The sequence below is a fragment of the Bactrocera oleae genome, chromosome 3 (assembly GCF_042242935.1).
Source record: "Bactrocera oleae isolate idBacOlea1 chromosome 3, idBacOlea1, whole genome shotgun sequence".
NCBI lineage: Eukaryota > Metazoa > Arthropoda > Insecta > Diptera > Tephritidae > Bactrocera > Bactrocera oleae.
The window spans coordinates 75,977,423-75,989,847 of NC_091537.1; the positions used below are offsets into that span (position 1 = coordinate 75,977,423).

Consider the following 12,425-nt stretch of genomic DNA (forward strand, 5'->3'; position numbering starts at 1 on the left):
ATATATATATTTCCTACTGTGAAAAATATACATTTAAGCACATATGTATTCACACACTGTAAGCTATATTTAACGCTAAGGAGAATGAACCCGATATTTTGTATTATTCACGCCTCAAGCTAATTATAATTAGCGCTCGCTTAGAATTATGTAAATAAATGTAGAAATAATTAAAGTTCTATTTCGATGTTGTGTTTAAACTTTTATAAAAGGGTGGCCGCATGTGTGTTTAGAAAACGCTGAACAAAGCATGGAGTGTTGGCAACGAAAAAAAATGATATAATGTGGTACGCTGTTGTTCAGCTGAATAAGTTCAAAAAATCTCAAAAGGTAAAAATACATATATTTGAAATCTATTGGTCGTTCTTAATATAATATTATAATTTCGAGCATAAAAAGTTAAACGTTTTTTCTTGTTTTTAATTAAAAATACTATTTATTATAGTTATATTTCATGAAAGAGTATTATATAATAATAGTTTTGAATTAAAACAAAAAAACATTGACTTGGGTTGCGCTGAAGCTATATATAATATAATATAAGTTAGATATATCACAACCAATATCGGTTCCGACAAAGGAGCAGCTTCTTTGGGGGAAAAGAACGTGTGCACATTTTCAGATTCAGATCAAAAGATGAGAGACTAGTTCACGTACATAGGCGGATATGGCTAAATCGACTCAGCTCGTCATGCTGATTATTATGTATACAAGTATATAGGGTCGAAAACTTATTAATATAAAAATTAATCTCAATTTGCCTATACACTTCTGCGCAAATGTATGTGTTCAGTAATTCCCAAGATAATGTATTTAATATTATTATATACAATAAAAATAAAGAAAACGTAAGTATTTTTTTCTTGGAAAAACGTGCTAAATAAGAGTGAATTAGTTTTTATTTTTTCGTCTAATTTCTTATAACTACAAATGTTTGGGGTTTTAAAGACAAGTTTTTAAAATTCTAAGCTGTTCAGCTTTTCTTTGGGGTCAAATGGATTCTTATTAAAATTCAATTGTCTCGTTTACTTTCCAAGCCAAAAATTTCCAAACATTATAAATAGCTTTTTGTAAAGAATATTATATGATACAAACGATATTTGCACAATGATAGGAAAAACACTGTGCAACACAGTTTTATACACATGCATCCCATGACCTAGTTCACAAATATATAACGCAAAATACTTTTGTTTGTAAACATATGTAATTAAAATGTGAAGCTAAACTACGTCAACTTTCGTAAAAATATCTTGTCAAATAAAAAAATTTCGATACGACGACTCGATTTCCATCGATCATTTTGTACGACAGCGTTTTTAACGTTTTCTTCTGTCCTATATTCCATAATCAGCATTTTAACTGAGAATCAAAATAATGAACTAAGATGCCTTCAAGTTCGTGCCTTAAGTCTTTTGCTTCAGATATATTTGTATTATAATCGCTGCTAACAACTTAATATATGGTATATGCAGTTTAAATAAGGGCCAAATGGAGTTCTTCAGTTTTAATCAATCAACTGATTGTTTAAGTTTACTTAGTCTTTTTCGGTTAATATAGTTTCTAAGTATGTTACATAGAGTATAATATAATATTTTGTTTCATTTGATGTTTCCCTGTATCAAACCTAGATAGATGAAGTTATATTTGCGAGTAGGTATATGAAGAACATTCTTCAAAATATTTGTTATTTTAAATGACTGTTTACTCTTCCACACAGTTTATATTTATATTTGCAATTGATAGTTAAATTTACGTTAAATTATTATTAAACTAATATTTCCTTCTCAAAAGCTAGGATAATATAAACTTAAAGCTTTCTGAACAACTAAATATCATATTCTGTGTCAAAGCATTTTAAATTTTTTGTAGCTGTAATCGTTTGGATATAAAAGAAGAGAGAGACAACCGAAGACCACAGAGGACAAAAGTAAACCATTCTGTGAAAATAAGAAATAGTGACAATATTGCAATTGTTGATAAGATCATTGAAGTATATTATGCAACAATACAATATCTTAAATGCTACTTTTAAAAATCTTTTAACATTCAAATCAAATGAATTGCAGAAAATTTGAGAATTTACGGCCAATTGCAATGAACAACGGCGACAATGACAATGCAGCACTTGCCAAAATAAGTCAAGACCTTCAATTACTTTCCACTTCGAACGCTTTTAGTAGACTTGGAGGCCAACAAACTGCTCGCGAGCCATGAATAGTATACGAACACCGGCTGGAGTTCTCTTTATCGGTAGTTTTGGCTTTCAAAGATCGCCGTTTGTCCACTTTTTGCCAATACACATATTTTTCGGTGCCAACTTTTGTGTCTTTAATGAAGTGCATACTTTCGTTAAGCTTAAATGGGAGCAATTAACAGCTACAAATAAGAAAACATGTGGTATTTTTAAATTGCTACGCAATCCCCAGAATTCATGCAAGCATTACTCAAAATCGAACTTTACTATGAGTCGCCATGAGTTGGTATGGTATTCGTGTCGGTAGTTACGCGCTTGGGTAGGTATCTACCTACATTTCGGCTACGAGTTGTTAATTAAAACTAAAGCCATACAAGTACAAGCGTCACGAATTTGGTTATACGAGTATGCAGTGCGAATATTTTGTTGAACGATGACAAATGTTTGTCACGCACGCAGCTTGCACATAAATTGGCTCCTTCTCGATTGCCGATTAATGAAAATACATAGACTTATATAAACTGCATGCGTATACATTGACCCTGCAGGAAAAGTCGAAATGGTTCAGCATATCCGTGGTTCGAGTGTTGGACAATAGAAAGAGTTAGAAAAAAATATTATCTAAGTATCGTCTTGTTACTTCTTTGGAGTGGGTTTGACAGCCAAATACATGACTTCGTAATGGTTGTATAGGTTTGAGTTTCTTTTCAAACATATTATTGTACCCATTTCCCGTTTCTATCAAAGTTAATGCATGCTTTATTATTCATCAGTATTAATTTTAAAAAATAGTTTTGCTTGCATTTTTGACACCTCTTTTAATGCTTGCTTGTCTTTGTTTCTAGAAATCAATTTTCTCTCAACAAAATAATCGAGACTCATAAAAAAAATTTTTTTCTTGTATATAAAGCCTTAAGAAAGTGTTGAAGTTATGTAAAACTCGTTTTGTCATACATATTTCAATCGTGTTTGAATTTTTGCAACGATGTACTTGTAGCTCAGATATAAAGAAACGCGCTTGAAAGTATGTTTTAGGAAAGTCATATATACATATATGTTTCAGAAATCAAGCAGTGAAGTAATATCTTAAAAGTTAAGTTAAATTTGGGCAACAATTAATTATATTGTACTTATATTATGCATACATTATAGGTATATAGAAAATCTAGAAATCTATCATCTATCTATTATTTTTCCAATATAGTATCTCGTAGTGCATAAGTGTGATGGTGTTCCACTATATGACGTTAGAAAGATAAGATTTCGTGCCAAAACAGCCACTCAGACACTTATTTGAATGCTAGACTCAGTGTTAGCTTGCATCTAACATGATTAAAGAGAATATACACAATATTTTACAGTTTTTTAGAACAAAATTTCTAGCTGCGAATCGCTACTGAATCGCAAAAAAAAAGCATTTCTGAACGAATAGTTACTGGTGATGAAGAATTGGTCACTTACAATAACATCAACTGAAAACAGTTTCGATTAGACGGGGCAAGCGGTGGCCCTGCCAGGATTGACGGTCCAGAAGGTTTTCCTATGTGTTTAGTGAGTTTGATAGAGAATCGTCTACTATGAACTAATCCCCTACGGTTAAACTTTCAATAACCTGTATTAAGTTGGACCATTTAAAGTAAGCAATTGCCCAGAAGTGGCCAGATGAATTGTGTTCCAACAGTATACTCGCTAGAAGGCTGGCATCAAGTGATTACCATCTCAAAAATTCTCATCAAGAAAAGCTTGTGAAATTCGACAGTCCCTGGTTTTGCTATTAGAGATGATCGTTTCTATGAAGGTTTTCTGAGCTGTCTGTATATACACGAATTCGTCCTTTGGTTTTTGAAATATCGATTCGAAACTTTGTACACGTCACTAGTCATTTGTCGAATTCGTCGCCATAGAAACACTATTGCATCTAGCTGTAATACAAGCTGACCTATTAAAATTAAGTCTTTCTATGAAAAACATAGATTATTTTCGAAGACAACGGTAAAATCTCCGAGCAAACTGTTCAGAACGGACTACTATAGCGTATAACTGCCATACGAATTGACCGATTAAAAACGATTCCTTGTTGTTCGTGCTTAGGTTAAACCGAAGTTAACGCTTGTTCTGTTTGTTTTTTTTTTTTTTGTTTAATGTAGATAAGAACAATTAATCAAAGGTTTTGCAGTTGAAGTACGTTAGTAACCGTTCTCAATCAATTTCTTCAACGATTTTCCCACTTTTAGAACTCAGAATTATGAATGAAATGGATATTCAAATACAAAAATGTATATAATCTACATACAAGTATATACATAAGTTTATATAGTTTTTCCATTTTCGATGACTTCCGAATCATTATGTCCGTAAATATCTCTTTACCTCTAACAACAAGTGATATTGTCAAGAGAATCGAAATTGTGGAATGAAAGCTAAAAAAAATCTTTTCTTACTCGCATTTTTAGGGGATTGAAAGTTTTTGTCGCTACTTCTGAAGTGATCAGAACCTTAACATAAGACAGAAGTAATAACAAAGTCTATAAAAAAAAACGTTTTGAAACCAAGGGAAAGAGATAAAAAATTGATAATTGCAATGATTACAAAAGGAACTATTACGAGACTGTTAGACAGCAAATTTGGAAAGATAGAGAGCGGAAATGAATATAAATAATGACAACGTACAGATTAAAAATAAAACGAAAGTGAAACGGAAGTAATATTACTTCTCAGACCAGCCAGATATGATATAGAATAAAACTGCGGATTAACAACAAGATATTGAGCGAAAAAAGTAAGATATTAGATGAGGTTATACACTCCATCAGTTTAATAATCAAGCAAGTTCACATTTTCTCAATAAAAACAGTAAAATATTCGTGTGAGGTATAAACTCAAATTTGTGGGGCAACTTTCAGAAAAGGCTAAGAAATCCCAAGCGTAAGAATTAATGACCAAATTACATATTGCAAATCATGTTTATTACAATAAAAGCATATTTTACGATTTCCTTCAATCTTAAATTAATAAAAATATTTATGAAATAAATGAAATTTGCTTAATGCGCCACACCGAAGCGAAAAATAGAGAAAATAGTAAGAGAAGCATCAAAGAAAACCGCCAATAAATTTTATTCACATACATATGTATATAAGCATACAAACTTTCATATATGTATATTTATAAAAAATGGGTAAAGCAATAACCTTTTTCCCTCCTCAAATCATTTCGGACCACAATCTATTTGAGGTAGCAAGTAATTTGTTTTGACTTCTAAAATTAGTTAGAAAATAAATTTGTGGTTATTTGAAATTGACGTATTTGCCCAAATTCCAGAATAGCTTAAAATATTTTTTTTGTACCGCTTCCACAGTTTTGGTAAATTTTATTTGCGGTAATAGTTTGATATTTTAGATTGGTTAAAGAATCAAATGAAGCGCTTTCGAGAAAAAGCTGAAAGTTTTAACGCTTTCAGCACTGAGTTAGATTAAAAAACCGTTTTATTTTGCTAGTACCATATGCTTTGTTTAGTAAGCAGTGTTCGAAAAGAGGGTTTAAGTCCCAACACATTGGCTTACAGTGACAGTTATCTGACTGCTCTATCGTTACTTATGCAAAGATCACATTGAATTTTGCCTAAGTGCAAAACTGAAAGTCTTTAGTTGGAAGACAAGGGTTAAGCGTACAAGCAAACTGATTTTCATCAATCTTGCTGTTAGCTCATACGTCAATTATGAGGGTATCTTCTTGTTTCTTTCATAGCTTTTTGTTTAATTTTTGATTCGCGCTTTTTAGCTGATCATTCATACATATCTACATGCCATTGAATGTAAACACAAAATAATGAGTTTGGAATTCCGCAGAGAAAACGAAATTCCAAGGAAGCGGATACAATAGTTAAATGTTTGCAATGCATTGCTGAGTAGTGTAATTAATAGTATATGTTGCCACAACGGTAATTTAGCATTACTACCAAATGTCTTGAATAATCTTTTTCATTTGTTTGTGTTTGTTTTCTGAAAGTACACAATTTGATGCATTTGCACTTAAGTGCACAGTTATTTGAAAGTTTAATGAATGAGCATCCAATTGCCCCCTTTTGGTAGTGAGCACATATTCTCCGAATTGTTCATTTCTTGGAATGATTTGTAGAAAGGTTGTAATTAGCACTAATTATGAAAATTATGCTAGTCAGATTTTAAACAAAGTTTTTTTTTCTAGTTGTATGCTATTTTTTTGTCTTGGAAAATGATTTTAAAGCTTTTAGAGAAGCGCAATTATATACTAAAAATATATGCTTTAGTACTCCGAACCAAACGATATGTTCAGAGTTTGTAATCTTCTCTTCAGCAATAAACTGTGCCAAACTTCGTGAAGATATTTCGGCAAATAAAAAAGTTTTCCATATAAACACTTGATTCAGATTGTATGGCAGCCAATACTGTAGTGGTCCGATATCGGCGGTTCTGACAAAAGAACTTCTTGTGGAGAAAATAATGTGCGCAAAATTTCAGAACATTTTTTTAAAAACTGAGGCACTAGCTCGCTTATATGCAGACACACGGACAGGCAGACGGACATGGCTACTGTATAGAGTATCAATTATGTATGTATGTATGTAGTATAGCAATTTTTATATACCTTCTTATTATATACCTTCTATATATATATAAGGCGCATTTATAGTGAACTATTAAATACCCATCCCGCTTCACTAGAACATAACATAACAGACAAGCTAAAATAGTTCGCATCGTTTTCTACAAGTATTACTAATAACCATGTTAGTCACCTCTAGAATTCATATTTTATTGTTAGACCTAACATTTATAAACACGATATAAATTTCCCTTTCTGCCGAAGCAATCATTCGTGAGTGGTTTTAAATAAGATTTAAAGTGACGATTTCCAAAAGCGACAATTTGGATAATGAGAAAAATTATTATGAATGATGCTTAAGTGAAGATGGTGAAGATAGCTAACACTTTCAAGAATTTTTAGGTATTTTTAGTTAAAAATGTATGAGGTATGGTATCCAAAATTACTGAAAACAATAAAAAATTGTATGAGTGGTGCTCCGAACTCACCCTATGAAATGTTTTTTTTTCTTTCTCAGACCTCTAAATAATGCTCGCTGTAAAGAATTTGGCGACAACAATAAAATAATCACCGCAATTCAATCCTATTTTGGAATAGAGTATTGAGCCTTTGTTCTATATTTATGTGTACATTTGTTAGGTGCGATAGATTCGAATTCGGTTATACACGTTTCTTTGAATCCCCCTTTTGACTACTATTTGTTTCAGTAGTAGCGGAACATCCTCACTGGAATACGGTTCACATCAAAACCAGTTATCAGAAAATGGCTTAATTCATTCTAAGCGTCTTTTTGGGATTTAATCAACGAATTGTCAGAAAGATGAAAATTAAATTGTTATAGCTTTTAATTGTTATAGCTTCAGATGGGCAATACTTTGTATAATACTATTGTACATGTTTCCTTTAAATAAATGTTCTAATTTGAAACAAAATGCACGAATATAGTTATAAAAGCAATTCTGAATCAAATAATTCGTGCAATTAAGCCATTCGTCACTAAAGAAATGTAATTATGTCTAATTTTGCACTAAATTAGGGTCTGTTGGCCGTTTTTTGGTAAAAAAAAGAGCCAATGCAGATTATGCGTACGTTGAACTTTTTTTTATGATTTTTTATATTACTTTGAATAAGTTTACCACAAAGTTTGTAACACTCAGAAGGAAACGTCTGAGGCCCCAAACAATAGTCGAGTTAGCCATGTCCGTCTGCTTGCCCATCTGTATATACAAGTACATACGTGAACTAGTCTCTCAGTTTTTAAGATATAGATTTGAAGTTTTGTACACGGCCGCTCTCCACAAAAAGCTGCTCATTTTTCGGAACCGCCGATATCGGACTATAGCATATAGCTGCCATAAAAACTTTGTTATTTCTAAAGGGTGCAACCGAACTTAACGTTTTTTTCTATTAAATTTGCTTATTATTTTTTGCAAGATTTCAAAGAGGGGCCAGTATTTTTGGACTATAAAATATATATTTTTTTTCGAAAATCCAACTTTGATCACATATATTATAATAATTTTCAATTAGATTGATACCGAAAAATATACGAAACCCTTAATTTATTACATTAATGAAAAGAAATTCCTAAAAAAATATCTCTAAAGTTGTAAATTTCGTTTTTGAAAAATATTACTACTTAAGAGGTTATTAAAATTTCCAAAGATTTTAATGCTAAAGCTGTTTTTTTATTGAATGTGTGAATTAAAAAAAAATTTTTCGAGTGACAGAAAAGAATGAGCTTTTGAAATACTATTTATTTTTCAAACAAATTTACTAAATTTAATTCTGCGTGTTCATAGTTGATTTTTTATATATTATTTATTAGCATCTGAATTTCAAATCATGTAACTTTGAAAGTAAGTTTAACATTTTTTGTACCAAAAAATTGATAATTCATTAAATATTTGTAACTTTTTCAAAACAGAGTATGTTTAAGGATTAAAAAGGTACATACTTATATATTCAAAGCACATAAAAAAGTATAAAATAATTTTTCAATGAAACAACATTCCAGTTCTAATGTCTGATGTATTCAAACAAAATGTATAAAAAATTTACGTAATTAAATATTACCACTTTTTTTAATTTTGACTCACCTTGACAATGCACATCCAAACAGATGATAAATATGATGGCTAATGTAAACCATATTTTGTTGCTAAACACAATGCTGTTGGCAACATTAAAATATTGCAACCGTCTCGACTGCCGCTGATGACCCCACGCTGGGGCTAACCTTTTAACACTCATTTTAAACAGCAGGTAGAAATATTCGCGCTAATACAAAAAAAAAATATTTCCTTTTTTTTGCGATTTTGCACAACTTAAAATTACTATCACTTTTTTATTTCGATTTCCCTGCGCTTTTTATTCACTTATTTTTTACTCTGGTATTTTTATTTAAATGAAACACACAAAGAGGTGCCAGAAAAGAGCCGAAGAGATGGATTGCAGTGAGCAAGAAAATATTTAGCAAGTTTCCTTGTTTGTCATCGCATCGCGAAGATGAATTGTTGCTAAAGCACTGTAGCTGTTGTTGCTTGTTAATGATCGTCGTTATTGGTAGTTGTGGTCGTTGCTTTGTTGCGCGATTTTTTCACTTTTGTTCGTAGTCGTCGTTATTGTTTAGTTAACTGCCGATGCTACTCACAACGGCAATGATGACGCTTTGCTCTAATGCCAACACTTCCGTGTTGCAATTTTACATTCAAATTCACATATGGAAAACTACGGAAGATTTTTAATTATTATCTATCTCTGTCAAAATCTAAAGTAATTCTGATGTTGCAGAATTAATACCTTAATGACGCTGTCAATTTGGTGATTTGCAAAATGTAGCACGACTGAATCAAAAATAATAAATTTCTCTTATAATTACTGTTATTTGTAATTTTAAAATTGTTTACTTTATATATTTATACAAGATTGTATTTATTTGATTATTCTTAGATCAGGTTTTTTATTAATGTTATTTTTTAATAATTTATATATGTCAAATATATGTATTGTAATTAATTTGATTTAGTCTGTTGTCTTTCAAACTTTCTCCATCTTTTACTAATGTTCGTCTATGATTTTGATGAAACTCTGAATGTATATCAGTATTTTTTTATTCTATAAAGTAACTAACAATTGGATAAGCATTTATTCACAAAAATAGACATTTTCGTACACGTTTCATATAATTTGATACAAATTTTAATATTTTGTTTTGAAATTTTTTTTTTTTTTATTCCCATACAGCGCTAAGAAAATGTTTTCAATATATTAAAATACTGGAAATAATATACCATATCTATATTTCAAAAGGGTACCCCTCCGTTAATATTTTTAATGAGCACGCACTTGTGAAATTTTGTTGTAACGATTTTTTAACACTCACCAGAAATATCCTTGGAAAATGAATCGATAATGAGCTCTATCATCTAATTTCTAATAATCTTACCCCTTGTATCTATATGCAATATTTATTGTCAATCAACTGTCAAATATATTGGCAAAAATTACTTTTATCATTGACAATATTTTTATGTTGGCATTATGATGTATAATATATAGCTGCAATACAAACTGGCCGATCAAATAAAGTTCTTGTAAGGAATCTTTTGTATTAACTTTTTTTCTAGCTTTTGTCACCTTGTCGAATTGCGGCAAAAACCCAGAACCGAAAGAAATGGTATATATCCTCATCTCCTACGTATATTACCGCTACAAATTTTTGTAGAAATTAAATCATAACTGTCAGACAATCAAAAATAAAGTTTATTAGCTGATTTTATTATCAGTATAACTATAATAACTGATTTTTATGATAATTACTACAATCCACACAAGCAATAGCTGCCAATTTTTGGGAAGATATCTCGTAAAGTAACAGGACATAATTTTGATCATTCAGTTGGTATAGCAGATATATGCCATAGTTTTCCAATACTGGCGGTTCCGACAAAAGAGCAACTTCTTGGTGAGAAAAGGACGTGTGCAAATTTTCAGAGATATGTCTAAAAAACTGAGAGACTAGTTCACGTATATACAGACTACTAGACAGATAGAGAGACATACAGATATGGCTAAATCGACTCAGCTCGTCACTCTGATCATTTATTTAATCTGATGTCTGATTTTGACAAGCATCGAGGGAGACTTAATAAGTAATTCGAGCATAAAAAATCAACTACTAGGTTACTTTGTTAAACGATAGAATGCAAAACCATCGCTGGTACTATCAAAACAAAGTAATGGTATTTATTGCAAAGTTGGCTTATAAACATTGTCTCAAAACTGATGTTTGAATTTATTAAACTCATAATAACTTAGACTCAGTAATTCAGTTCACATAGTAATTTATAAGGTACTTGCACTCAGTACTTTTGATGCATAGATATGACTGCGTACAGCTTTTAGAGCAATAGCTTATGGAAAATATCCTTCAGACATCTTTTGTAAAGCAGAACATCTCAAACTAGAATTTTATTTTTTCAAGGTCTATAACCATTTATGTTTAATGCAAAATATATAAAAATTAATATAATTTAGACACGGTTTAAATTGAAAATAAAGAGCTTGTTTACGTTGGATTCTTTGTTTTGAAGCAGAAACTGAAACTTAAAAGCGCATTTGAAAAAAAAATCTACTTGGGGAACATCGGAACATTAGGGTGGAGCGAAAATTTTTTTTTCCAAACATTTTTTTTTTATAATCTACAAATTTTACCCTCAGACTAAGCAAACAAAAAATTTATTTTTTTTCACTACACCCTAGTATACATACACCCACACATTCAAACTTAACGCTTTCCTTTTTATAGCACTATACTAAAGGCATTATACTTGTTCACCGAAAAAAAAAATTACATTAAGATCTAATTAAAACCGAAAATCAAAGCAAAAGAGGCCATCTGTGCGTAAGTCAAACAGTTATGCGCAGACTCATTCATTCACACAATTTGTCGGTCAGTTGACTCCGGCCGCTGTGTCTATGATTTAATAACCCAACTGTAGTACCTTCACTGTTAAGTCCGTTATCTAAATGGATTTTACGAAAAGCAGCGTGTACATGCATACATAAGCCCGTATAATTGGCGGGTATGATCCGCCATCCTCTCCTCAGCCACGATTTTCATTTCATTTGCGTTCACAAGCAATTCGTGTAAGCTGTATTTGTATGTACTGCGATTATAATATTTGAAGTTTGAATATGGATTTATGTGTGTAGGAAATTAGAATACTAGACAAGTACCAAGTCGTGAAAGTACCAAAACAAATTCGGTAAATGATGTTATTTGATAAACTATCCCTTATTTCATTTTAATATTGCGGTCTTTTTTTCAATTATTCAATTCGTATACGTGGTGCTTTTGTTGTAATACAATATGTAAGACAATTTACAAAAATTTCAGATCGATATCTCACACCGATATCTTTGCGACGACGTTTGTAAACCCTAGACGGAAACGTCGGAGACCCTATAAAATATTATATATACAGATTGGTTGAAAAGTCTTTGCGCTCGAAATGAAAAAATACTGTTTTTTGTATGAAATATATTTTTTTATTCAATATAGTCTCCCTTAGCTTCAATACACTTATTCCAATGATCCTCCAATAATTTTATGACTTTCCGGAAGCTCTGCAAAATACAA

At 31.1% G+C, this 12,425-nt stretch overlaps 1 protein-coding gene across 4 annotated transcripts in view; it reads right to left on the reverse strand.

Moving 5' to 3' along the window:
• The window catches only part of Duox (dual oxidase), a 42,966-nt gene that overhangs the window by 25,068 nt on the left and 5,473 nt on the right, over positions 1 to 12,425 (reverse strand). For 2 of the 4 annotated variants that reach the window (XM_036376559.2, XM_036376556.2), the window contains exon 2: positions 8,881 to 9,511. In XM_036376559.2, the coding sequence (XP_036232452.1) occupies positions 8,881 to 9,034 (154 nt within the window). In that variant the 5' untranslated portion in view covers positions 9,035 to 9,511. Of the gene's footprint in view, positions 1 to 8,880; positions 9,512 to 9,583; positions 9,628 to 12,425 lie in introns of all 4 variants that reach the window. The other 2 variants (XM_070106907.1, XM_036376555.2) reach the window with 2 other exon arrangements.